The 25,761-nt window shown below is 50.2% G+C and overlaps 8 protein-coding genes across 8 annotated transcripts; 3 read left to right on the top strand and 5 right to left on the bottom strand.

The window, feature by feature from the left end:
* Positions 1 to 1,535: 1,535 nt before the first annotated feature.
* Positions 1,536 to 3,629, bottom strand: A1O9_06292 (ectonucleotide pyrophosphatase/phosphodiesterase family member 1/3; the record flags this gene model as incomplete). Its single annotated transcript, XM_013405502.1, has 1 exon — positions 1,536 to 3,629. One exon carries the CDS (start codon positions 3,627 to 3,629, stop codon positions 1,536 to 1,538), a length of 2,094 nt encoding a protein of 697 aa, XP_013260956.1.
* A 2,524-nt stretch (positions 3,630 to 6,153) lies between these two features.
* On the bottom strand, positions 6,154 to 7,353 carry A1O9_06293 (uncharacterized protein; the record flags this gene model as incomplete). The annotated part of the gene is made up of 2 exons (XM_013405503.1): positions 6,154 to 7,184; positions 7,251 to 7,353. 2 exons carry the CDS (start codon positions 7,351 to 7,353, stop codon positions 6,154 to 6,156), a joined length of 1,134 nt encoding a protein of 377 aa, XP_013260957.1.
* A 4,676-nt stretch (positions 7,354 to 12,029) lies between these two features.
* On the bottom strand, positions 12,030 to 12,680 carry A1O9_06294 (uncharacterized protein; the record flags this gene model as incomplete). The annotated part of the gene is made up of 1 exon (XM_013405504.1): positions 12,030 to 12,680. A coding segment is annotated over one exon (651 nt), but the record flags the coding sequence as incomplete, so codon positions are not given.
* A 1,983-nt stretch (positions 12,681 to 14,663) lies between these two features.
* A1O9_06295 (uncharacterized protein) lies at positions 14,664 to 16,829 on the top strand (the record flags this gene model as incomplete). Its single annotated transcript, XM_013405505.1, has 4 exons — positions 14,664 to 14,973; positions 15,022 to 15,503; positions 15,558 to 15,857; positions 15,906 to 16,829. 4 exons carry the CDS (start codon positions 14,664 to 14,666, stop codon positions 16,827 to 16,829), a joined length of 2,016 nt encoding a protein of 671 aa, XP_013260959.1.
* A 432-nt stretch (positions 16,830 to 17,261) lies between these two features.
* On the bottom strand, positions 17,262 to 18,179 carry A1O9_06296 (uncharacterized protein; the record flags this gene model as incomplete). The annotated part of the gene is made up of 1 exon (XM_013405506.1): positions 17,262 to 18,179. One exon carries the CDS (start codon positions 18,177 to 18,179, stop codon positions 17,262 to 17,264), a length of 918 nt encoding a protein of 305 aa, XP_013260960.1.
* Positions 18,180 to 18,507: 328 nt separating this feature from the next.
* A1O9_06297 (uncharacterized protein) lies at positions 18,508 to 19,947 on the top strand (the record flags this gene model as incomplete). Its single annotated transcript, XM_013405507.1, has 1 exon — positions 18,508 to 19,947. One exon carries the CDS (start codon positions 18,508 to 18,510, stop codon positions 19,945 to 19,947), a length of 1,440 nt encoding a protein of 479 aa, XP_013260961.1.
* A 1,214-nt stretch (positions 19,948 to 21,161) lies between these two features.
* Positions 21,162 to 23,957, bottom strand: A1O9_06298 (uncharacterized protein; the record flags this gene model as incomplete). Its single annotated transcript, XM_013405508.1, has 1 exon — positions 21,162 to 23,957. One exon carries the CDS (start codon positions 23,955 to 23,957, stop codon positions 21,162 to 21,164), a length of 2,796 nt encoding a protein of 931 aa, XP_013260962.1.
* A 592-nt stretch (positions 23,958 to 24,549) lies between these two features.
* On the top strand, positions 24,550 to 25,299 carry A1O9_06299 (MRG-binding protein; the record flags this gene model as incomplete). Its single annotated transcript, XM_013405509.1, has 1 exon — positions 24,550 to 25,299. One exon carries the CDS (start codon positions 24,550 to 24,552, stop codon positions 25,297 to 25,299), a length of 750 nt encoding a protein of 249 aa, XP_013260963.1.
* Between the last annotated feature and the right edge of the window lie 462 nt (positions 25,300 to 25,761).

Raw genomic sequence — 25,761 nt, forward strand, 5'->3', positions numbered from 1 at the left:
TTTGACAGCATGCTCGAGAACGGAATAGTAACACGGCCTTCATTTTGACGCGAGGCCAGAGAGGTCTCGTTGCTTACTATGTACCGCTTACATTCGCGGGCATTTGGGAGAGCTATGAAATGATAACTCTTGGGAGGTGGAAAGGCCTCCCCAGGCAGAGAAAGATAGAGACAGAACTGTTGCATTTTGTGCAATTGCAAAAGAAAAGCGGGTTTCCATTTCGTAAAAGTTGTCCCATCCCCTTGACTATGAGTACATCCATACATTCCGTCCTTCCGTCCTTCCGTCCTTCCCTCCATGAGACGTGTGCTTTGCGTAGAAGAAGCAACGACGCTGATTACAGCGGGTGCTGCGTCCGCTGCGTCTCTGCTGAGGCTCGACCATTTTGTCAACAAGACGCCCTGGAAGCCTTCGGGCATGCTTTGATGCATGTAATGCTTCGGGGTACATGTTGTCAATCCAAAAAAGAAACATCTTTCGCCGGTGAGCTTTAGTTGATTGATTGGGTATATTGACATGCTCGTTTTATCGCTCTGTTTTTGAATATTCTCTTTTATCAGAAAAGGAAGCTCACTGCGCCATCCTGATTTGTTGTAGACATGAGGAAAACAGTAGTGGCAATTCATAGATCATATTTCATGCTGGACTTCCACGGGAAAACGCCTTGATTTCTGTACCGCGGTCTCGTTCGTGGGTGTGCTTGAAAGGCTGGAGCTCTCCCGAACTGTGGGTCTCTTCAGCCCGGACTGGGAGGGTGGCAGCTGTGCCTTGGTTGGTGAAATGACAATGACTAGAGCCATGTTTTGGGTGATTGGATGTTATGACCGTGTGTACCAGCACAGAGAGATGAATCGGAACTCGAAAATATTAATACTCAACGTTCGAATATTCCATGTGCAAGACTTTTGTATACTTGCCACCGCAAACGATCAACCCCATGTTCCCGAAATTCCCCGAACTATTACCGGCTGATATGTTGGTCTGGAGATAAAAGCCTCATATGAGAGCAATGTCAATGGTTCGGCCAAAAGGAACAAGCTTATCTTTCTAGAACTTCCCCGGTATGCATCTCCGTTGTCCGGAGACATCCCCCATGGAGGCGTCCCGGGGGGAGGGGGGTGTATGACGGTGCCCACAGACACATGTGACAGATAAGCCTGAGCCATTCCAATCAGATTTTTGCCGTTCGAATTGCCATCATTTCACCCTCGCCATCGCCATCGCCTGATATCAGGCTAGATGACTTCAGCGTGGCCGGATGGCTCTATCGAACCCCTCACACCCGGCTCATGCGGTTAGGATAAAATATGTGTCGAGTGTGGTACGTTGGTGAGATCATCAACCCAAAAGGTAGCATACACCAACTATCGGCTAGCGTGACCTTCGGCTAGAGTAAATGCATGCTCGGGAATATGAATGGTGAATACATTGAGGCATTGTTTTGAGCGTGCGCGAATCGTGGTCATCATGGTTTTTCTTCAAATGCAAGGTCGTATTGTCGGAGAGTCCCCCATCACGTAGGTACGGTGGTGCTTTTAAGCTGAAACACTTGGGGCATTCTCAACATTGTCACTCCCTTCTTCCTTGTTGCCCTTGATTGAGTCGACAAACTGCTTAGCCCATTCCTTTGCTTTTTCAAGCCCGTCGTGGATGAATTTCCACCAGCTGCTTTTCCCTTCAACCGAATCCCCTTGTTGATCATCAGACACATCTTCTTGCGTATCATCTGTTTGTGTTGTGCTTTCTGATGTCTTGTCCCCTGAGTCCTGGTCATCCACTTGGTTTGGCTCCGTGTCATGGTCAACCGGATCGCTAGGAGTTTCCGGACCAGCAGCATCGAAGTCACTGTGTAGCCCCACAGTCTTCAAGGGCAGTCTGAGAGTTCCATTGTTGGGATGGGGCGCCATGCCCAATGCATCGCACACGATGTTATAAACCTCAATATTCTGGAAAACCTCAACTCGGCTGTTTGCCTTGTGAGGGAAAGCAGGGCCTCGGGCAACAAATATGGCACGCATCAAAGGGTGCTCATGATCATAGCCGTGAAGTCCTTTTGGCTCATATTCTTTTCCGGTGGCGAGGGCATCAGCCACATCAAAGTCAGGTTTCTCGACAACTGCCCATCCTGTCTTCGGAACAATCCAGAGAGGAGCAATCCTGTCGTTATTGGAAAAATGATATCGTTCTGGCATAGTCTCAGGCGTGTAAACATCAAATGTTCCGGCCTTTTCTGCCTCCTTCGAGAGTTGCTCGTATAGAATCGGAACATCGCGCTCAGGATTTTTCAATCGAAGACCTCGAAGTGGCCAACCATCAATATGATCGATCAATGACGTGTCCATCAAATCGTCAAGTTGAATCAGTCTTTCTGTAGATGTGGTCGCCATCCCATGATCAGATACTATCACGATATTTACTATCTCGGTCAGGTTACGGTTATAGAGTCCCTCAACGAGCATAGTAAGCATGCTGTCGACATCAGCGATAGTGGCACGAATCTCAGTGCTGTTAGGCCCGTATTTATGACCGTCTGCATCAACATCCGGTACGTACGCAGCGATGAGTTGAGGCCGCTTATCCGCGTCAGGAGCAGCATCATCATCGTCACCGGGAAGATCAAGCCAATTTAGGATTCGATCTACCTTTCGTGGTAGCGCTTCTGATCCGTTGTACTTGTCGAGATATGTTGGCTCGACGTCCGGAATATGAGCCTCAGATCCCGGCCACATGTGAATGGCAGTACGAACGTTTTGATTTTCTGCGGTTACCCAGATTGGTTCAGCAGTCCACCACTTAGGTTGCATCGAGACGCCAACATTGGTATAATAGAACTCTTCCCCGAAAATTGGATCCCAGAATTGATTGCTGACAATGCCGTGGCTCTCAGGATAGAGGCCTGTTACAAGAGTGAAATGGTTTGGGAATGTCACCGATGGGAACGATGGTAACATGTATTTTGGTGAGACACCGCTGGCAATAAAAGCATTCAATGCTGGAGTAATGCCGCGATTAAGGAAATCAGCACGAAAGCCATCAAGGGATATCAGAATGGTTGTTGGACGGAAGTTGTGAGTGCCATTGGAGAAATTGATCAGACGGTGATGTGTCGGTGCAAGGATGTGCTTTTTGGACGCTTTGTAGGCACCAGACACGAGGGCAATGAAAAGAGCGATGATCGCCAGGTACACAATGGCCAGTCGTCCACGATGTTTCTTTGCCGGGAGTTGACGGTCCCATTTAGTGCCCTTCGTCTCGGAATCAGAAGACTCCTGCGAGCTGGTGTCCTTGAAGCCACCCTCCATTTCAAACATATCGGAATCTTGAGAAGGCCTCGTCCTGTGTGTATTGGCCCTTCTGCCACGCTTCTTCGTCTTCTTGCTAGGGGCATCTCCATGCTGTTCTCCGCCGATCAGCCCTAAAAACGATCGCCCTGGCTTTTGCAGCAGTCTCTCGTGTTCCTCTGTCTCTTCAAGGATATCTCTATCAGTCTCTTTGACATGACCGTATTCTCCTGAAAGTCTGTCATCAGCACCATCAACGTCTGATGCTGAGTCCGAGTCAACAAGGGTGGCATCGTTGTCGTAGTGATTGTCAGCCAGAAGCGCATGGCGGTCGTGGTCGCCAGCCATGATAAGTGAGGGATACTGGGGGACTTGTTACTTGCTGTTATTTAAACAGGTGCCATGGCTAGGAAAGTTTGGATAGAAGCAACGTTGTCAACGTCTCCGATGGGCTCAACGGTGCACGGACTGTCTTTGGTAAGGAGACCAAAGGGCCCCTAATAATACTAACAATAATAGACACGGCCAGGTCCCGAACAAAAAGTGACGAGCCGCAGTCTGATCGCTTCCTTCTCGCTACGGAGGAGCAAAGACTCTCTCCATGTACCACGCTGGAAGCTTGGTCAAATTTGGTCAGATAATATCCAGTCTTCAAGTTCAGTGTTTCTCCTCATATTCACTAAGAACACTTCAAGATCCGCCCTGATCCAACAACCATTCATCAGATTGGCCCATCTCTATCGACTGGCCGGGATTCTTGGTCTATGCTTGACTTGAGAACCGGGAAAAGCAACCCTTCACACCCCGTTTGTAAGCACCAATTCATCGGTATCAGCTTCAAGTAAATCGACCTTTCCAAAGATAGCTCCGAGAGCCATGCAATTCGAACAATCATGGCGAAGCCCCCAGACGCCAATCGAATGCTTCTGTGGGTGCTGATTATGTGATTACAGTTCTCGGACCTTCTTATGTAGGGTCAGTTTTAAGTTATTAATACCACTACATACTCGCTCATGGTGAGCGAGTTTCTTCGACGCGGCCGAATGCCGCGTGAAGCTGCCTGAAGGCCCTCGCGCCAATGCGCTCGTTCATAACCACAATTTCGAATAAAATTTTGGGATGTCTGACTCTAGGTTGCATTCGGAGGCCGAAAGCTATGTGTAGCAGCAGTCTGCTTTCGGTCTATCTCTACATTCCACGCTCCAAAGCAAGGTGCTCAATTTCTTCTCGAAGTCTCTATTCATGGCAGAATGGAGTGTAAGACAGAAGCGTCATCTCCACTTCAATGGGGCATTTGACTCTTGGCCGTGAACTATATAACCCCAGGGAAGGGACCATAAACCTGCTATCGATGGATTTGGTATCTCGTTTCCTTGCACTTTGCTTCTCATCTGCAGAGTAACTCACCGCTACTCCAAGACCACTGTCGAAATCACCACCATGGCGTCCCATCGGGTCATAAAAGGCTACAACCACAAGGAAGGCGAAGCACAAATCGCTGAATGGGCCAAAGACTATGGATATATGAAAGAAAACCAAGCGCCCACTGAGGAGCTCGAATCACTGGCGAACAAAATAATCAATGAGACTCGGTTGTAAGAATCCCTTGTTCAGCTGTTAAGTTCGGCAAACTCAAGTTGCACTAGGGGCTGACGTTCGAGTCAAACCAATACAGATGTATCAAGTCTCGTGAGGAAGAGCAAGAGCTTATGGGTCATGTCAATGGCGATGAAGCATACGACAGCCATGAAACCCGAATCCAGGTGCTGGAAGCCAACATAGCGTCCTGGCAGGCGGAGCTGTATTCTCTGCGTATATCGGCAGGCATGGGCAACGGTGACTCGGTTGATTCCGGACCTCCTAGCCAGAGTCCTGTCGAAAATGCAGCCCAGCATCCCAGCCCCTTGCCGAATAAACCTAACGTGCCATTTCCCGGCGGCTTTGTCGCACCACTACCCAATACCACACCATCGAGCTCGGCTCAAACCTATCCAGCAAGTGAGGGGAATTCCAGGTCATCTTTTCCACAGCCTGCTCCTCAGGTTTCCACACCACAGGGCGGTCTTGGATCACGGTCCGGGCCTCAAGTTCCCAGATCGCAAGGCAGTAGTAGACCACAGGGTGGCCCTCGGATCCCTGGGCCACAGACGTTGAGGCGCCGCACTACCGCGGCGATGAAGCCCCGGGCGCCTAGGTAACTCCGTGACATGCATGCCTGCACAGGCAACATTCCCACCAGTCCTCGCCACCAATGTTTGCAGAGACCTCCGTACTTGAATGAATATCCTATCTAAGCCCCATTAGCTGGATCACTGTAGATTCATGTAGATACTGTTATATCAAGGCAGTCTTGGACCATCATGAGGTTTTGGTCCATATGAAGTGAATGAACAAGAGGATCAGGATAACCTGCAAGACATGGATCCGCAAAGAGAATATGATGATGGAGGATGACATGAAGGTTACATACTCCGCCTAGCCATACCACGGTAAATTCGCTCGCTGACTGCGTCAACCCGTAGCACACTCACCTCTGGAGGCTAATGGCCGATCGTCATTCCAACAGGAGCAACTTGAGGAGCAACTTGAATTATCATGGGCCGGAGATCTATTGACCTGCCAAAAGAGAGATGCCTGAGCAGAATTGTGGTCAATTAGGAGGTTATGGTAAAGGTGGGAGACGAGGAACAGGGACAGCCTTTCCAATCACACCCATCAACACCATACGCAGGTATCTTTTCACTCGTTCTATAGCTTTTTTTGGGGCACAGTGCTGGTAAGCTCACTCTTCAAGATCGTTCGGAGTGGCTCTCAGGCGGAAGTCAAGTACCCATCTCAAACGGAGCAGCTACCAACTCAGGCTCATTGCTTTTCAGTGCAGCACAGTTGTGATATCGTCCTCGCCTGCAATCCTCTCGAGATCAGCTCTCCTACGGCCTAGTGGATCGAGCACCAGTTCCTCAAACTTGCTGTGTTCAGATGCTTCTGTCCAACCAAGAGTTCCGTCCATATCAACCGCTCTTCCGAGGACACCACTCTGGACGCCTTCAATCCAGTTCCCCTTATCTACCGACGGCTTCGGAGGCAATACTGACAGGCGGTTGGGATCGCCATCTAGACGACAGGCATAGAGTATATACACGCCCGGCAGGTTGTCATGCTGAAGGGTATAAAATTTACCCTTTGCAAAAGCTCGAGGAAGTCTTCTCAGGATGGAGGCGGGAGGACGGCGAGTCTCATGCAAAGCGAAGCCTTGCTTTTCCAACACCGGGAAGCTAAGCTCCGAGTGCTTCCCCCTTGGGGTGTACAGCACATTTGAGATGGTCATTACACTCATGTCCATGTTGTAGCGGCGTCCAGGCTTGATGGGAAGAACAACGGTCCCCCGAGGCTGGAGAATCCTATCATTCTCCATGACTATCGGGTCCGGGCTGAAGGGCTGGCGGAATAACCCCTCGTCCACACATTTGTGCTGATCTGTGTCCAGACGAAGAACCCAGGTTGTAAAGATATCTTCGCCGTCTTCGCGGTCCTCGCCTCCACTTGGGTACGGACGTGGTTCTGGCGTTGATTTCAGCGGACTCACTGGGCGCGACGGTGGCCGTGGGAGGGATGGAGCACTCGGCTCCGGAGTGTCTGGTCGCGGAACGGGCTGGCCAGGAACGGGAGGACCACCGAATCGCCATTGATTAGGCCGTTGGGGACCTCGACCTCCTTGCAGGCCTCCATTGAGGTTGAGGCGGCGTAGAAACTCTGGAAGGTCGCGGTACCCATTCCCATTTCGTCCACGATCGCTTCCGAGGCGATTTCCTCCTTGTCTGTAAGTGTCACGGCCATTGCTCCCATGTCCTCCACGATCCGCTCGATTTAGTTGTGGGTGTAATGTACCATTTGGGGCACGAACTGGTGTTGCGGCAAGGTCAGATACACAACTTCAGCAGCAAGCTATCGCAGTAGGCGAGGACTTACTATTGCTATATACAAATGGTCCTCTTGAGTAATCTCGATGGTCCCCATCGTCATCGAAATTACTCCAAGGAATGCCGCCTGGCCATCCACCGTGTCCAGACATGCTGGCTTCGAAGTTTTAAATTGAAGGTTTTTTCTGAGGTTGAGAATCGAGATTTGTCTAGAGATCCAGATGGCTGGAAAAGCAAAAGTATTTCGCAAATATATATAGGATTTCGAGAACGCTCACAACGCGTTTCGCGTGCTTCCTGGGCGTTCTCCTAGTTTCACTCCGTGAGCGAATGTCGTGAGCAAGCCTGTGGGTCGGTGATGCGTATGGAGATTTGTTAGAGATCCAGCATGCTTCAGGAAACAGACAGCTACTTCAATGTCAAGAGGACCCAAGATCAGCACCAATCGCCTTACAGCTCTTGATGAAAAGCTATACTGCCAGGGCAGCTCAAACGAGAGGCTCTCCATTAGACTCATCTCGATGGCAAGAGCTTATCTTCAGCTGTGAGACTGCGACTGTAGAAGCCAATGCCACCACAAACTCCGCCCGCGAGGAGTCACCACCGCGCGGGTCTCATCGAAAAGCCGATATGATAGAAAGGTCATCGACCTTGGTACTAGCGCGTGATATTGCCAGGTTTTGAAACAATCGAAGATCACTTCACAATGCCTCGAAGATCATTTCTTGACAGAAGCGTTTTCGCAACGAGGGCGTTTGCAAAGTTGTCGATCGAACAAAACCCGGGCCGTTCGCCTGGATAGTCATGGCCTGACACGATCAGGCCGGCGCTGAGGGAGGTGGACAATCAGACATAGAGAGCGCAGCATCCAGGACCCATTGTAGGTTATTTACTAGTCGGTGTTCTATCAAGGTTGGAATCGTTGACATTTTGTCTTCGCTCCGGACTCAAAGTTTCTCCAAATGTTAAATATTATCCGATCGTCCAGCAAAGTAGTCGTATCTCGTAGGGCTTTCATCTTCTCGGCTCGTAAAGTAACCATAGTTCAATAATAATAATTAGAACTTATCCTTCACTACAGCACTTTAGATTTAAAAGAGTAGTTTAGAACGAGGTACAAATGAATTGACATATTAAGTATAGGTTGTGCTAGGTCTAGAGTCGTGGTTATAATTCCAAGGAGTTGCAGTGTGAGTGCTAAGATCGGGGTAGAGAGTTTCCGCCTTTTCTTGATATATAGACCTTCTTACCTCTTATGGTTACTTATAATTAATTCCTTAATATTAAATATACACAGATAGTACTCTTGAAATACCTAGTAATAGTTCTTACCTACATAAAAAGAATAAATTACATAATTAAATTAAATTATACTTTAATGACAGAGCAGAGTTCAGTAACATGCGAGTCTGGTACCTTTTCAGAGACGGTCTTGGAAAGGGGTATCCCCATGGATCAATACGGATGATCCCTTATTACAGTCGAAAATCCCCCTCTCAAGGAGGACACGAATGGTAGTGGTCGATAAGAGCAGGAGAAGCATCACAGTGGCTTCTTCGAGGTCATTGAATTGAAGTGTACACCGATAATCTACTGGCAGGATCACAGATTGAAGATTTGAAAACTAGTTTCGAAGTCTAGATAGCGGTTGCAGAGGTAGTTGTCTATTTGCTCCCGGCAGGCTCACACGCAGTGTAGGCACCTGGCCATATTATTGGCCTCTTCAGCAAAAAGTCCATGGCCATAGGTAATTAGATGTCGTCTCGCGGTTGCAGCACCCGGCTCGGCAGGAGAATAGCACGTTTTTCTCAGCTGATCTCTATTTCGCATTCAGGGGTCGCCCATCATGCAGACCACACTGACCTTCGGGATCTGTTTGAAGCTGGATTTGGGCATATTGCGATTGGAGAGGCGGTGGAATGTAGTCGGAACGCTGTTGCAGGGACGCCACTTTCGTGAGCGGTGGGGGAAGGCGTTGCTTCATTGCTTTCGTATTGTCTGCCATGGTCCAACGCCTCGAGGAAACGAGAAGGCCAACCAAGTGAAACGCCTCGCAGCTACGGCACAACCCCAGTGATATCATCGACTACATGGAAAGGTATTGTACGATTGTTAGCCACTATGCCTCCGGTCCAACTTTGCAACGTGGCTTGCAGGGAAATTTCTCCCGGATTGGGCGGTCAGTGCCGGCGCTTTTCCTACGATACCAAGATTGCTCTCTTGGTTTCCGCCTACGTCAGCCTCGTCGGTCGACTTTCCTTCAGTCTCGGCGAAAATCAATCCGGTTTCAATGGTAACGATGGAACACATATTCAAGATGTTGGCACGTGAGATGAAGCATCAACACCAACTATCTCATGGGGAGAGATCGGGGTTCAAACAACAGAGCCTGTTGATGTAACCCGTCGTGTTCCTGGGCGTCCCTTCCGCATGAAGGCGGCACAGGTTCCATTGGCATATATGTGCTAAGACTAGTTAGATGATTAATCGATCGTCAATGCTGAATACTGCCACCAAAAGACTTGTGAAGACTCAAGCTCGCTGATGATGTCCCCAATCCCTTTGCCAGGATATTAAAGACTCTAATCTGCTCAACGGCGGTGCATTGGCGCTCTCCTTCGCCCACCACTTGCTTCATTCTTCACCCAGCCCCTCCCCTGGCATTTTGAACAGCAGGTATCGTAGAGCTCGGATTCAGATTCATGGTCACTATCAGTATCGACTTGCCTTGTCACGGGGACCACGTGCCGGTCATATCCGTAACAAGTCGCACAGCAGATGTCATCGAATTCAGGCGGCTCAGAGCCGCTACCCCAATGTATCCCCGGGGGATCCTTAATCCAGTTTCTTCCACGACATTCTGAGCAATAGACGTTCCAGAAATTCGGGGTCCCATTTTCACCATCAGCTTCAACAACATGCCCCGAAGGAGACACAAGCCCTGGACCTTGGTCCAAAGACGGATTGTCATCAACAACAATAGTGTCATCAGCAAATCCCTCGGTCACACTTGTCCCCCAAAAGACATCATCATAGGGTGCTTCTAGCTCGCTTTCATCGCACGTGTTTGCGATGTCGCTAAGGAGTAGAAATGCATAGATGTAGGAGTCGTCCACGTCGAAGATGAAGAGTTGTTGATAGTCACCAGTACCGCTAATTCGAGCGATGTGGAAAGGGAGCATTACTTCGTCCCATCGATCCGTGGTCGTTCGTAGGCCTCGGTAGGGAACACATTGACGCGGAATGATGTTCGCAGGGCGACGAGGGAGCTCAGGTGGAGGTCTGCCCATTCGGGTTTGCCCGTGTTGGCGCTCGCGATGAGCAGGACGTCGCATAACACGAGCCCGCCGGCTTGAAGCCGTCCGGCCAATGTATTGGGCGTCACTGGCAGATATCAGGTTTTGACAGGGCGGTGGCTTCGGAGGACGGAAGGGGCCTCCGTACGATTTGCGCGAGAGTGTTGGTGGAGGCGCTTGGTCTGGAAAAGTGTGAACTTCTGGCGGTGGAGGGAAGGCACGGCGCTTTGGTGAGCTCAACCCTTCCTGTCGCATGGATTTCAATTTGCTCTTTGCAGAGGTAGGGACTCGGGTCGATGGCCCACTAGCCCCATCTTTTTCGACGGGTTTTGCAGATTTGACATTCCACTCGTTCTCCAAAGCGTTCAGGAAAGGATATGGCTTGTGAGATCTCTTCCAAGCGGGGTTAGTTGCTGGAGTCGTGGATGGTTGAAAACGTTTCGGTTTAGATGGAGCAGTAGCTTCCATGGAAGAGACAGTGATGCCCTCAGTGCAATCTGGGGCCACGCGCTCCTTATCCTTGCCCTTGGAAGTAGTGGGATACCTTGTAGGCGCTTCTTCATGAGCATCGTTTCCGCTCAAGCTAACACCACGCCTCGGGCCATTGCTTTCCTCGGCGCTTTCACTTTTCTGGGGGCTCTCGCTCCCATTTATTCCAGTGTCATTGGCTTCGATAGGAGATATTCGAGTATCGTCCCACATAAAAGGGCTGTCGTCAGCAGAGACGAGGCAGCCATCGCTATCAGAATCGCTCGCCTCAGCTTGTAGCAAGGATTCTCGGGATACATGTGTCAAGAGTGTCGCTGCAGATGCTTCTTGTGGTTGTAATTGTTTCTCTGCTTTCGCCGGAGGGTGGAGCTCGCACACGCGTGGTTTTGTGGGGTTTCGTCTCATGGCAGATGATATGATATGATATTGAGATAGAGGGTTTATTTGGGGTCGAGGTTGAGGAAGTTGGGGTGCGATCTGCGGTATATATAGTTTTTCGGAATGCGCAAACGGAGTGCCTGTATGAATTTGTGAGACACGCTCACTATCATCTTGATGCGATGCCTTTCAAACGGCTGTTGGCCGTGAGTTGAAGCTATCCGAGTTAGCCAGTGTGACAGGATACCTCTCCTTCTCCCTTTTCAGCAGGCTGGATACGTATCAGCTTTCAGCCCGTGACAGGCTGAGCTGTTGCGGCAGGGCAAGTTTGCCACTAGACAACTCACCTAAACACGAAGAGCTGAGTCATTGCGCACAAGGATAAATATTAATCTGCGCAAAATCATAACGTCAGCCAGCAAATTTGTGTAATCTGGGGATCACTTGCAAGGGTGAAGATGTTATGTCAGAAGTAGTGTGTTGATGCTCGATTCCATTCAAGCTGTCCAGACAGCTGCTCTCCGGTTCTTGCTAAATTTTGCTCCAGAGGGGGATGTTGATTGCCATCGAAGATGATCAAAGGGTGGTCGTTTTGGTTGATACAATAATGTACAGGAATTAATATCTCGCAGGGATTTGGTCCACAACTCATCCATCCCATAATGCTACTCAGAAGTCAACCTTTCGGCTGCTTCTCTTGCCTTCCGAAGCTCTTCCTTCTCTTTAAAGATCTTATCCATACCGGCTTTCACTAATCTTCGATCCTTTTCGGACTGACTCTTGAAGTTATTCAGCTTTTGCATCATCGTCTTTTCCTCTTCAGTCGGCTCTGGCGCTTCTTCACACTTCGTGATGAATTCAATATGTTTCCAGATATGTTTGGCTTCCTTCTCAGAGAGATCAACCTTGACTTGCCTTCGGAAAATTGGTTCCGGGGGGGCTGATGATGAACCATCCTGCAGGGGTTGGGGTATAGATTCCACAATCGACCAAGAAGTTTTGAAAATGGCGGACTTTGGTTTGTCCCCCGAACCTTTTTGGTCGAGTGACCGTAACGAAGCCTGATTCTCGCTCTCGAAAGTTAGACTGAGGCTTGGAGAGTCGGCGCTCTGTACGCGGATTGGCACGGATGGGTTATGGTATTTTATACGCGGCAAATTATGCCGCACAAACTCCCACGCGCCATATACCTGATCTCTTGTCCCGGGCGAAAAGGCCTTCTTTTGCTCGGGTATCCATATATCGAGTTGTGTGACCTGTGGAGCTGGATGAGGAAGGAAGGTGGCTGCCCCGGGTCCGTGTCGAATGTTGAAGAGCTACCGCGTGTCAAGATTCAAACTTGTGCGACACGCAAGAATAACTTACTTTCTACCAAGCGTTAGCACTGCCTCACATTAGAAATTGGGGAACTTACAGGCCGAAGACCACGCATGCGCTTCGGAATGTTCACCATGCTTGAGGGCTCGCTCCGGGCCTCGGAGCTTCCCAAGACGTACAATTGTTATCTTTGTCGTTCAACACAGCTATTTGAAACACCACGTTGCATATCGGTTTGGAATTTCTCAGTATCTATTGTTGCCGTCAAAATGGGCGATTGATGATCAAAGTCCGAGAATAATTGAGGTCCCGTCTCCAATCTGGCAAACACGCCAAGGATGCCAAGATCAGCCTTGTCTGGGCGTGTTTGGCATCCAGGTCGACGTCGATCAAAATACCCCCTGAGCTCCAGAGTGTAAGCGGTAGCCTTGTGGGACCGAACTACACCGAATTGGTGACAGCACTATCTTAGAACACAGTTCTGAACGGACTTGCGTGGCTGCTTTGCGTGGTGGACTGTTATTGAAGGAGCGGACCCTGAGCTCGCGAACGTCATCCATCTCCAGACAAAGATGACTGTTTCTGGGGCTCCCGCTCGACCATTCACATTTAGGTCCTTGGGATGTGCACCAAGCAAGATTGAATAAGGTCTGAGGAGTCACCATAAAGATTATAATCGACCGATTGGCTCATCTGTGGCAGGCTAGCCCGGTGGGACACCCCCGCCACAGTATGAATGACAGATGTGCTCTGACACGGAACAACGATGGAAGGATTGAATGTGATTGCAAGCTGTGCAGTAACATTGAAACTTGGAGAACAGAAAGGGATTATCTGCAGGCTGTAGTTGATGGTCAGGGTTTGGCTTGGCAAAAAAGCACATGAGTATAACTCACCGGCACGTTCGATCGTGATCTTATAGTCTGGCGGTAATTGTGACCAGGTGCAGGACATGTAGACGTGGACGCGGGACTCATCCCAGGAGAGAGTGGCAGAAAAGCTCCCCATTACGCAACCATTAGGAACGCAACCATTAGGAAAGCTGAACCACACCGGAGACAAGAGTTCTGTGGTTGTGTATCTATATTGTAGATTTTGCTGGCACCTGCACACGATGTTCGACAGCTCCAGGGTCGGATGCTTTCCACCACCTGTGTAATTCCAACAAAGGACATGCAGAGCATTGCCATGGGCGTTTCCTTGTGAAGTAGCGTAATAGAGATGCTGCTCGCCTGGTTATGAATCTTGAAGTGCTTGTAGCTCTGACAAGGGCGAGCTGGGAGCATGCAAATACAGGAAGCTCGATCTGCCTGTCATGTTGCTGAATCTGTGACTGCAGATTTGTTATATGGAGAACGTGTAGACACAACGAGAGTGCAGGTCTTTGGGACGAACCTGGAAGTGGCAATGGCCTTGGGAAGAGAGGGAGAATGCTGGAACATACTAGGTCAGGACTGCTCTCGTGCAGGAAACATTCGCTGGTGTAGTAGCTCAAGCTCCTTCCACGACCAGACTGTCAAGAAGTCGGTGTGGCAATCGGAAAAGGCAAAGGATAATTAATTCCCGCTGCTTTTGTCACCGATGTGAGGACGTCGTGGCAAGTATCCGCCATCATGACCAGCATGGTTCTTTCAGGGGCATGATTGCCAGCTGCTAGATCGTCTGTATATATGCCATGGTCCCTGTTCTTGACCGAATGGTAAAGATAGAGGAGAGTGTCCTGCAAGGGTTGATTGAGGTGTCGGTAGTAATGTACTCACACGTACCAAGGGCGTCGACCCCGATGGCAACGACGAGCAGGCAGAAAAGGCGCTAGTAGTGGTTGCCATTTGGTTTTCCGCTTCTTCGTCGTGCCCTTCTTCTTCTTTCTTCTCTCTCTCACCTTCACCCTTCTCTCCCCAACACCATCATCATAAGTCCCCATACCACTTCATCATTTGACTTCCTAAGCACTTCAACTGAACACGAGCCCCATCGTCATGATGGAGGACTCCTCCTCTTCTTCTCTTCGTTTGAGAATCAACGGCGGAAGCGTAACTGCGAACGCGAACCCAACCTCTGTCACAAAGACTGAGGCAAAGTTCGATATCGTCAAGGTTGAAAGCCCCAAGCCAGAAGCACCCCCTGCCCGCTCGAAATGGAGCAAGTATCTTCCTATCGTCTCCTTCTGCAACCTGGTCTTCTATCTTTCAGCGTTGTTCCTCAACATCTTCGCTGCTTGGGCCCAAGGCCAAGACCCAAGTGTGTTGATTGTCCCACTGATTTTTGCTGTCTCCCAAGTGTTCGAGCATTGTGAGTAGTCAACCTTTTGACAACAGACTGTGCTAATGTGTCGTACAGGCTCTCAATTCACAGAAGCAATCTGGCATGCCATTGTCTTCTTGAATAAGGAAGATTTTGTTCGGCCTGCTCTGCGCCTGCGAGGCAGCGTCGTCCCTCCTGTTGTCATGGTCATTGTCACTTGTGGCGAACCACTGGAAATCATCATGGATACTATCAGAGCAGCCGTGCATGTTGACTATCCGCCTGACAAGCTTCGTATCATCGTCGCCGATGATGGTGATTCGGCAAGCTTGAGAACACAAGTCACCAATCTTCAAGCCAGTCACTCTGTCCTACACTATACCTCTCGTTTAGGTGGCAAAGGATACAAGGCTGGCAATCTCAACACTTGCTTGAGATCCTTTGTGCCCACTCTTGGCTTCGAGTTCGACTGGATCTGCGTGCTGGATGCTGACATGATCCCTGCATTCGGAATTCTTCGCTCGTTACTCCCACATGCTCTTGAAAAGGCAGATGTCGGCATGGTGACAACTGGCCAGGTAGGTTGTTGTTTCAAAAATCAACGTGAAGGATGTGGCTAACTCGTCCCACAGCACTTTTACAACATCCCTGACAATGATCCTCTTTACCAATCAAACATAACCGGTAATCATGCTGAAGATGGTGCAAGAGACAGTTGTGGATCTGCGTGGTGTCCAGGTTCTGGCTTTGTCATGCGTGCCCAAGCCTGGCTCGACATCGGTGGCTTTCCAGAATACGCCGTCACGGAAGATCTCTTCACAAGCTGGCATCTTCATGGAAAGGCCTGGAAGACTATGCTGATCCATGAAGTCTTGCAATGGGGGTTGCAACCAGACTGTTTTGTTGTTCATATGAAACAACGTCGTCGTTGGGTAAGTAAAGACGATGATACCATCGAATGTCTGCTGATGTCGTTGTAGTGGACTGGTCATCTGTCTCGTGTCTTAACGACTGGCATGTCTCTCTTTGATGATAAGTTGAAGCAGGCCAACTTTGTCCAGCGAGCAGCCATGTTCCAGCACTGTCTCCGGCCCTTCAACAACACCGTCTTCAAAGCCATTTCTTTGATATTGATCACCCTGTGCGTCGCTACTGGTGGAACCGTGTTGGCCACCCCTGGTAAAGGGTGCGTCCTTTCGATTTTCATCAGCCTCTCTATTCGCGGCTTGATTGCTCGTCATAGCGAGTTTAAGGATTTACCGGATCTTGACCGAGTCTGGAACATGAGACGTCGTCACGCCACCAATACTTGGCTCGGACTCCACTTTGCAATTGACACTGGCAAGGCAGTAATGTCAACACTCTTTCCGGGCAGACTTGACATACAGCCACTCGGGTTTGAAGTCTCAGGCGTCACAGAGCGAACGGAAAATTCAGCCCATGAGCGCAACCCCAGACGTCGTCTGCGTTGCTGGGACAGAGTACTTCTTCTGAACGCTAAAGAGGGTATCCTCTATCATGTTCTGGTGGCCTGCATCATCACTGCGCTCATTTTGCGCCAATTGGTGCGTCTCGCTCTAAGCTCTGATAGCTTCTGGTATGACGTTTGTTTCTCTGTCGGCTTTCCTGGACTCGGTCTTATAGAACTTCTCCCTCTGGAATTCACTCCATTGCTTTACGCCGCGTTCCCTCCAACAATGCCAGAAAGACGAGACCTCATGCAATATGACAACAAACTGATGATTTACCTTCCCAAGGAGACCTCCAAGCAGATGAGGTGGATAGCCTCGACAAGTGTCTGGTTAGCCGTCCCGCATTTGGTCGGCTTCTGCTGGTTGTGTATCGTCATGGTCTCGATGCCATGGAGGTATGTACCAACGATCGAGATGCTTGAGAGAAAGTGAGGTGGGATCAAGGTTTAGTGATCTGTGGCCGCGACTGCCCGTCTTTTCAAGGCACACTAAGGACTTGCACACAACCCTGAACAGAGCTCCTGCAGAAGAACGTCATCACCACTCAGCATCATTGGCAGGGTGATCGACACAAGAAGCCCGGCTCTGCAGTCGAGGAAGATGAAAGGAAGAGAGAAAGAGAAGAGAAATCTCAATTGTTTGCCAGCGCGCACCTCAACAGGAATGCCGCTTTCGAGAGCTTTTCGACACGCATCACCTAGTATGGAGATCAATAAACCTGTAAATTAGTGGTCCGACCAGATAATCAGAGTCAATTACACAGAAAATCAAGTCAGACCTTCCTTAGCCTGAATGCAGTATATCTTTCCAGTCCTGCAGGCCTTGTTCTTCACCATCTATAGAGCTGACGTGACAGTATTCAACTCAACTGCTCCGTGCCGCATCCAACAATTCTTTCGCTTTGAGATTCTCTTCAAATTCCTCAGGCTCTTCCAGCCGCCTTTCACCTGTCCTCTTAGGACGTAGTCCAAGCTCGGTCTTTTGGTCCCAGATCCTATCGTGTCGCCGTGCCCATCTTTCCCTCCGGTCCTGCAGCTGAGCCTCCGACGGCCGGAATTTACTCTTCAGAATACGGCGGATCGCCTCAGGAGAGATTTTGAAGTGTTCAGAAAGAGCAGGAGTAGAGTACCTCTCCGGGTCCTGCTCGTGAAGCGCCCTGATTCCATCAAGCGTGTCTGGCGACAATCTCTTCCGCGGCTTCCAACCCTCGTCCTTGAACTTCTGCAACAATGCCTTTTTTTGAACCTGCCACTCTTTTGGATTGTGTGGGAGGAACAATGCCCTGTTCCCCTTCGAGACCAGCCTCCCCTTGTCACCATCTTCTGCTTCACTTGTTGACGGAGGGGTGCGGCCCTTGGGAACCCTCCTGTTCCCATTCTCAAATGGCACACTGTCTTCGTCTTGCCTTGTTCTTACAGCTATTGACTCGGGTTTCTTTCCGATGACTGCTTTTCTGGGCCTCACAAGTAGTGAAGAGTTCTCGACAGCTTCCCACCTGTCCTTGCCCTTCCGCGTCTTGAATTTTCCTTTCGAGGGAGGAGGGGGCACAGGCCGGTCTTGATCTTCGGAGTATCTCCGTCGTTTACGCGCGTGTAGATCACTCCTTTCGCCAGACTTGAGGCACGGAAGTAGTGTACTTTGCTCTACGGCGTTTGGAGGGTGGGCGCGACTGTTGATCCAGGGGATTGTTGATGCCGCTGAATGGGCATAGCGACAGGTTGTCAGGGTCTGCATCCGCTGACTGTGAATTACAGCCCACAGCAAAATTTTCGTGCCTTGCATGCTGGGAGACATCTGCAGTCAAATGCAGTCCCAATGAGGGCCTTTGTTCTATGTCTGGCTATGCTTTGTTGTCCGTCTAAAGGAGAGAGGTAATAATTTCAATCACACCAGGAGAGGCATGGCGTCATTGGACGTCGTTCTGACTCGCAGAATCCCCGAGATAGCCGAGGCTTGACTCGTGTGCATACAAGCTTAGGTACGCATCATTGACATCAGTATTTGCCGTCCCGGTGGGCTAGCCAGGTTATGCAAGTCTGACCGTCTCGTCCTGAGAAGGCATGGCTTCCTTTAAGAAATCATCTGGTACCAGCTATATTCTACAGCAAAGATGGCGTGGCCTAACCCGTTTCGCAGACGGGATGTGAACACGAGGACATGCTGGGGCTACACATTCCAGTTAACTCCGGAACATCTGACGGCCGAGCAGGCACATCCGCTGAAGTTCTCCTACGATGTGCTGGGGGAGGAATGTTACGATATCTTGAATCGATTGTGCCCACAAGAGGCTAAAAACCCAGAAACTGCATCACTGAAACCAGACTCAGCTCACATGCCCGGAGAGTCAGCAGCAATGGAGGAGAAACCACCAAAGTTAAAAAGAGATCTCTATGCCATTTTTCGCGATAACCACGACAAGGATCCCAAACTCCAACAGCTCTGGGACGAGGTCACGACAGTTCCAGACTGGGTCGACTGGGACCAAATCGCACGAGGGCAGGATGTGTTCTACCGATACGGAGGAGCGACCTTGACAGGGCTAGCCTATCAATCTCTCCTGGGCGGTATGGGAGCCAACCGAGTCGTCGAAGTCCTCGCCCGGACAGGGGGCTTCTCCGTCAAAGTTGCGCGGCACCGACTCTTCGAAACCGCACAGCACATCCTCGAGTGCACACGGTCGGTCGAATCCATCCAACCAGGAGGCGCGGGCTTCGCGTCGAGCCTCCGGGTGCGGCTGCTCCACGCCGCCGTGCGCGGCCGGATCATGAAGCTGGCGAATTCCCGCCCGGATTATTACTCGGTGGAGAAATACGGCGTGCCGATCAACGACCTCGACAGCATCGCGACGATCGGCACCTTCTCGGGAACCATCATCTGGCTCTCGCTGCCGCGGCAGGGCATCTGGTTGCGCGAGCAGGAGGTCGCCGACTACATCGCGCTGTGGCGGCTGATCGCCCACTACGTGGGCACGCCAACGCAATGGTTCGAGACGCCGGCCAGAGCCAAGGCGATGATGGAGTCGCTGCTGATGAACGAGATCAACCCGACGGAAACTTCCAAGATTCTTGCCGCCAACGTCATCCGCGGCCTCGAGGCCCAGCCGCCCACCTATGCATCACGGTCCTTTCTCGAGGTCAACGCCCGCTGGTTGAACGGGAATGAGCTCGGCGATGCTCTGGGTCTGGGCCGTCCCAGTCTCTGGTACTGGGCTCTCATGGCCGGGCAATGTATCTTCTTCATGAGTGTTTGCTACTTCTATCGATCGGTGCCGAGCCTCGACCGGCGGAAAGTGGCCACGCTGAGGAAGGTTCTCTGGACACTCATCGTGGACCATAAATCTGGCCTTGGAGGCGAGACAGTCTTTGATTTCAAGTATATCCCCGATCTCAATTTCATTACGCCGAGAGGAGGGGATGAAAAAGCTAAAATGAAGGAATCAGGCGTGGAGAGGAGGAACTTGAATACCTTACTAATCGCTACGGGCTGCCTGGCTTTCGCAGGCTATGTTGGGGTGAAAGTGACATTCGGGCTTATAGGAAAGCTTTTCTAAAGGCCAGTCCTGCACACTTAGATCTGGACAACATTCATCGCTGACTATGGCTAGGCTTGCACCCAAACACCACAAGTCTCTAACGCCGTCCTCCCGTCTGTGAAAAAGAGTGATGGCAGGAGGCTCAAGCAGGAACGTCTCCGAACGGTTTCTCCAATCACAAGCACTCAACCCACTTCCCCAGCTCCAACGCCTCCGTCGTGCCCTCATCCACCGTTAGTACATGCTTCCCGCCTTTCCCAATCTCCGGCGGTGGAGGTACAGGTCTCTCGTCTGTATCACATTCCTGACACAGCCCGGATGGCCTTGAATGTGTATCCTCGCAACGCTTCCGGATCTGCGGTGCGGCGTTCGAGGAACTTTGAGAGCTTAGACCGGTGGCATGACTGCCGGTACGACGGCTTATGGCTTGGGTTGCTTACTGTGCATTGGAGCCGGATCGAGGAGGAGCGGCACATAGCCGTTGGCTGAGTGTAATGATTGGGGAGAGTCATCGTGCGTGTGCTGTGCAGTGCTCTCCTTGACGTCGTCTGGGTGCGAGGATCGAAGGGGGGCTCGCAATTCGGCGCTTGGAATGGTTGATGACGGACACAGAAAAGTACAGGGGATATGGCGAACAAATGATATAGGCCCAAACACTCGACTTCTTCTTAGCTAGGAAGCTGTTGGTCGTTCGTTTTGTGTGCCAAGTCTCGATAGGCCCATTGCGGTGCGTCTCGTGAAGTGATCGTTATCGCCGTGAGGAAGAAGACACAACCATGCCGATACCGATGACAGCGATGACTCTGGAATCCAGGCAATGGTCCTGGCAGCACTCGAACAGACTTCACCGCACCTTGTCGAAGGCGAAGCGCAAGGTCCACAGACCTGTGCTGCGCCTGGTCGCTTTTTACTTGTAAGAAAGGAGGGGTCAGCTAATCAAACTGTTAAGTTCAAGTGATGTAGCGCATGTAAAGTGGCATGTAACAGCAGCGTCCGTGACGGTAGAATGCGAAGGCGCACGGCCACAGCAACTATCTACAGCAGTGAGCTCATAGTTCGATCATGAGCCTTTAAACAAGCCTTGTGAGATATAGAGCACGCGGGCTTCGCACTCTGCATTTGAACATAGCCACACCTGCGAGCGAGCCAGCCAGCACGCCTCACTCGTCAGATAGCTGTGACTTCCACCTATGCTTGTGTGTTGATAGCTGGTCATTATCAGGGCATCAGAACTACTGATCAGATACCATCGTGGGCAGTCGAGATGCAAAGATCCCTTTTCTCCTCCCTGAGCTCCAGTACCCAAACATGTCTAGTTTGAGCAACAGATGGTCAACGGGGTTGTCCGCCGCGCTACTACCAATGCCAAATCCTTCGATTCCTCCGACCTTCTGATGTGGTCGATACTGGCTTTGGGCTTTCAGCATCTCGATCAACCCAGTCATATGCGTCTTAAAGTCATGGTTATATCGTCTCATCGTAGGTTCGTCGTTGTAATCCCTCAATTTTGACTCACTCGCTTCAGTCTGGCTCCTTTTTGAGGCCGCAAATTCCAAGATTAGATTGAACATCCCATGCAGCAATTGTAAACCTCTCGCCTGTTTCTTCCTTAACAGCATTGCGTGCAGGGTGTCATCAAGTGTTTGCTCAAGCAATGTCTTGAGAAAGTCCTGGCTCTTCACAATTTTCAGAGTATTATCATAGTCTTTCCTTTCAATAAGACCTTTCACTTTTTCCAGGATGCCATCGAAGTGCTCCCAACAAAGGTTTATTGCCGTGTTCTGGCAATAGTCGGCTAACATTGAAATGAAGTGGTGCATTTCTAATATGAGCTTCTGATCGAGAAGATTCTTTTTAGAAGCATCTCTTGTACTGCAATTATCCCTCAGCAGACCTTCCGTTACACTATGTAGCCGGAGAATGAGCAGAAGGTGCTGGAAGACACGGTCGTACTTGTCAAGAATGCTTGGGCTAAGTACACTTTCCAAGATATGGTTTGGTGCTTTGTACTGCAACCTGAGGAAACGTAGCGCATGGATGGAATTTACCTCACGACATTTCTCGAGCTCATCCAACGGCATGTCTCGGATAGCAAATGAGATGGAGCTTTCGAATGATCTCTCGTCTGAACATGCGAGGCTATCAGAGAGAATGCCCATAAGAACAAGTCGGAGCTCTGAGCCCGCTGGTGGCCACGTATCACGAGCTTGCAAACGCAGGCCAGTGTAACTCCCGGTCAATCGCTTGCCCTCCCCGCTGGTCTGGTTCGGATCAAAAAGAGCCATGGTAAGGCGTTGCGGGAATGTTGGGTGACCAAATAAATGAAAGTTCCGTTGAAGATTGATGTGAGCGAGGAGGTTATGTTCCTCGAATAGTATCTGAAGAATAGAGTAAGAGAGGAGCCTATGCTGTGCTGCAAGCGCAGGAGCCACAGAAGAAACCAGAGCCTGATCGAGCTGGAGTTGAAAAGGTTCTGGCCGTTCCATGTGACAGTCATTGAGATAAGCAGTGACCTCATGTTCGAGCTCAGCTTGCCGTTTAGGCATATGTGAGCCGAAAAGATCCAGGTTCAGTGTGAAGGGGCCCTCGCTAAATACGGTAGAAGCATCCTCTCTTCGCCACGAGCACTGTGTGAGGGTGAGTCCGCTACTAGGATTTAGGGAACCACTCTCTGGCGCCACGAAAGACAATTTCAATGTGGATTCATACTCGGAGGCCAGCTTCTGTTGTTGGCATATTGCAAGGTAGGAATAAACAGGCTGCAAGGTCAAAGTAGAGCTCGCTATACTCCTTGAGTTATAGAAGACCAAAGCCTGTGGAGCATATTGTCGAAGTAAGTGGAGGCTTTGCCGTGTTTGGGATATGAGCTGTGAGCTCTCAGCTGAGAGCAAGCTCAGCCATGAACCTCCATAGTCTTCTTCATCGACCATAAGATCCGGAGAGTGATTGTTAATTAGAGTAGAAGTTAAGCCAATCTCACTGCTCAGCTTTTCTAGACCCGGACGTGTGACCTGGGTGAAGATCACTTGCAGTATTGCATCAAGCCCAGAATGCGCTACTGAAGCAATTGACGCTTCCTGCATCAGGCACAAAATAACTTCTTGATCGGAACACAGAGTCTTAACGACATTGCAAAGGTTGCTCAAGACATGAATAAGCGTCTTGACTTTATCAATGATGTTTCTGAGTTGCAGGAGAGATGAAACATGTGCCCGAATGTCTTCGAGGTGCTTGTGGATGACAAACAAGGCAGACCTAACGGATGATATCAACGCGATCGTTGAGGGAAGCATTTTGTGGCCTCTCATGTCCAGGTCCTTGAACAGTTCGACCAGTTTCCGGGTTCCGGTACCAACATTCGAAAATATCGCGATAGTATTTCGCAGCAGACTCCCACTGTAGCCTATGGCGGTCAGATTATCCCAACAAGCCTCAAAGGCCCCTTTGCTTTCATTCCAGTTGAATAGCCCAGAGCTGCGCCCCATGCTCAGCTCGAAGGTGGCATTGAGCAGGACATCGCTCTTGACGAGTTTCAACGAGTTTGTTGCCGGTCTGTTCACAATGGTACTGAATACCATTGGGCTAACTTCGCTGAGATAGCCTGACTGTAATTCTTTGTGCTTCTCGTTCAAGAAGTTGTCCCAGCAGATCAAACGGCTTTTCCGACTTCTCTTGGAGATTTCTGGCAGAGTCCAGATGTTTGTAGCATCATCGTCACCATGGTTATCCGCCTCCTCATCAGATAGATGTTCCTGAACCTCGAAGAACTCATTGCTGCTAGTTTCCGAAGAAGCAGAAGGAGGGGTTGAAAGGCCTTGTAGAGGCACGCTGTCCAAGTTCAAGGCTAACAGGGCTGGTTGGAGTTCAGGGAGGGCCTTGGCCTCGGACTCGCTCAGCTGTAAGAGATTGCTCTCGAGGCTGTTATCAAAAATGAAACCATCCCATACTGCGCTGGGATCAACAAGGAGCGAAGGGAGTTTGGCGAGCGTCTCGATTGAGAATGGATCGTGGTAGATTTGTCGAGACATAGTCGCTTCATCTTGATGTCCCCGATTTGGTGCGACGGAAATCGCGACTGGCGAAATATTCGGTCCTCAACAGCGGTCGCTATAGGTTGACAGGACTGTCAGGTGTCGGAAGAGCAGATAGACCTTCAGGAGGATTACCCAGTACGATCAAGTACGCTCCGGGGCGCTAATTGAGATTCAGTATAGACTTTTGTGGTGTTCGTGGTTCATGGAAGACATGTGGAAGACGCGCCCGGAAGAACGCGTTGATGGCGTGTCCACGAAGGGCAATTTTAGCCGAAGGCAAATTCGAAGCATTTCGCCCTTTTTGAGCAACAACGGCTAAACTAACGGACAAATTACTGACGACGAGTAGGCGTTCAAGAGAGTGTATCGGCATATCAGCGCTCACATATTCTTACCTTCCAGGCTATACCCGTGGTATAAAAGACATTGAGCGAGCGAAAGCATTATCCTACCCTATATATGTATCAAAGTACCAAAGGGCGACTTGATATTCGAGTCTAAGCGGCTACATTCTTACAGTGCCCATCTGCCCTCCAGAATTATAGCCTATGATTGTGGTCCAATTGTATCGATCAGATCTGACTCGATGGCCAAAGGAGATTCTGTTGAGATGACGGATTCGGCCTTGGACCTCTCCCGTTGGACCGATGACCAGGAGTCCGCACTCCTAGAAGCAATCATTCGCTGGAAGCCTGTTGGAATGCACAAGCACTTCCGCATGATTGCTATCAGGGATTTCATGATCAACCAGGGCGTCACCAACACTGAAGACCCCCATACAACAACAGCTGGTATCTGGGCAAAGCTCGAATCATTGTACTACTTGGCCAAGTTAGACGAGAGAGAGGACTCCATCATTGATGGTATTGACGATGACGACACCAAGGGAGCGGCTTATTTCAGAGATTTCGAACTACCCCGGGAAGATTTCGAAGAGTTAATGTGGCAAAGAAGACTGGCGCCAGAGGGAACTCAAAGTCCAGACGTCTCGAGAAGGGAGAGCACAGTCGCCGATACAGATGAGCCACGCTCTTCACCCGTCTCTGGTAGAGGTTCAGTGCGTGGTACAAGAGGGTCCGGTCGGCGTGGTGGCAGGCTTTCACGTTTGCAGAATGAACTTGAAAGCGAAAAAACCAGCAGTCGGCGGTCAAGCAAAGCCACCAGCGTTGCTGATGAGGACCAAGTTATGGAGGATGCAGATGAGGATGATGAGGAAGGGCAAGACAGTGGGGACGAGGGAGAGGAGAGCAGCGAACCTGAGGAGGAAGAGAGCAGGGCAAAGAAAGCGGCACGTGGAGGCAGGAGAGGCCGAGCAAGACGAGGGAGGAAAAGATGAGCCGGATTTGCCAGAGCAAACAAGCCGTCCTCAGGCTGATCTTTCAAACAGGGCTCAAGGGTATCATTAGAGAATGCTACATCTACAAGATGCATAGTCTCTAGATGAATACTGTTGAATAAGCTCATCACGAAGCACTTCTGTCCGTCACAGTCTCGATTCGCTACTAAAATCTTGCTGAGGAATTAAGACTGAGGCCCAATACGACCGAAAGGGGTCAGAGATGGCAAATCTTGAAGAGAAGCCTGCCACGGTTGTCCATCGGCCACACAGGAGTTGTCGCTCAGCTCGAATCTTAGTCGCTTCGCTGCAGATGCAGATCCTGTGTCACCCAAAGAAGGAGAATCTGCACTCCAGAAGCCATTCACAGGGTGAATGCAACGCTAGAGCTCGAACAAATACTGAGTATTTCAGCATTGTGGACTAGTATATCTGGTCAGGAATCAATTATCATGTGAATGC

The sequence above is a fragment of the Exophiala aquamarina genome (assembly GCF_000709125.1).
Source record: "Exophiala aquamarina CBS 119918 chromosome Unknown aczIA-supercont1.4, whole genome shotgun sequence".
Lineage (NCBI taxonomy): Eukaryota > Fungi > Ascomycota > Eurotiomycetes > Chaetothyriales > Herpotrichiellaceae > Exophiala > Exophiala aquamarina.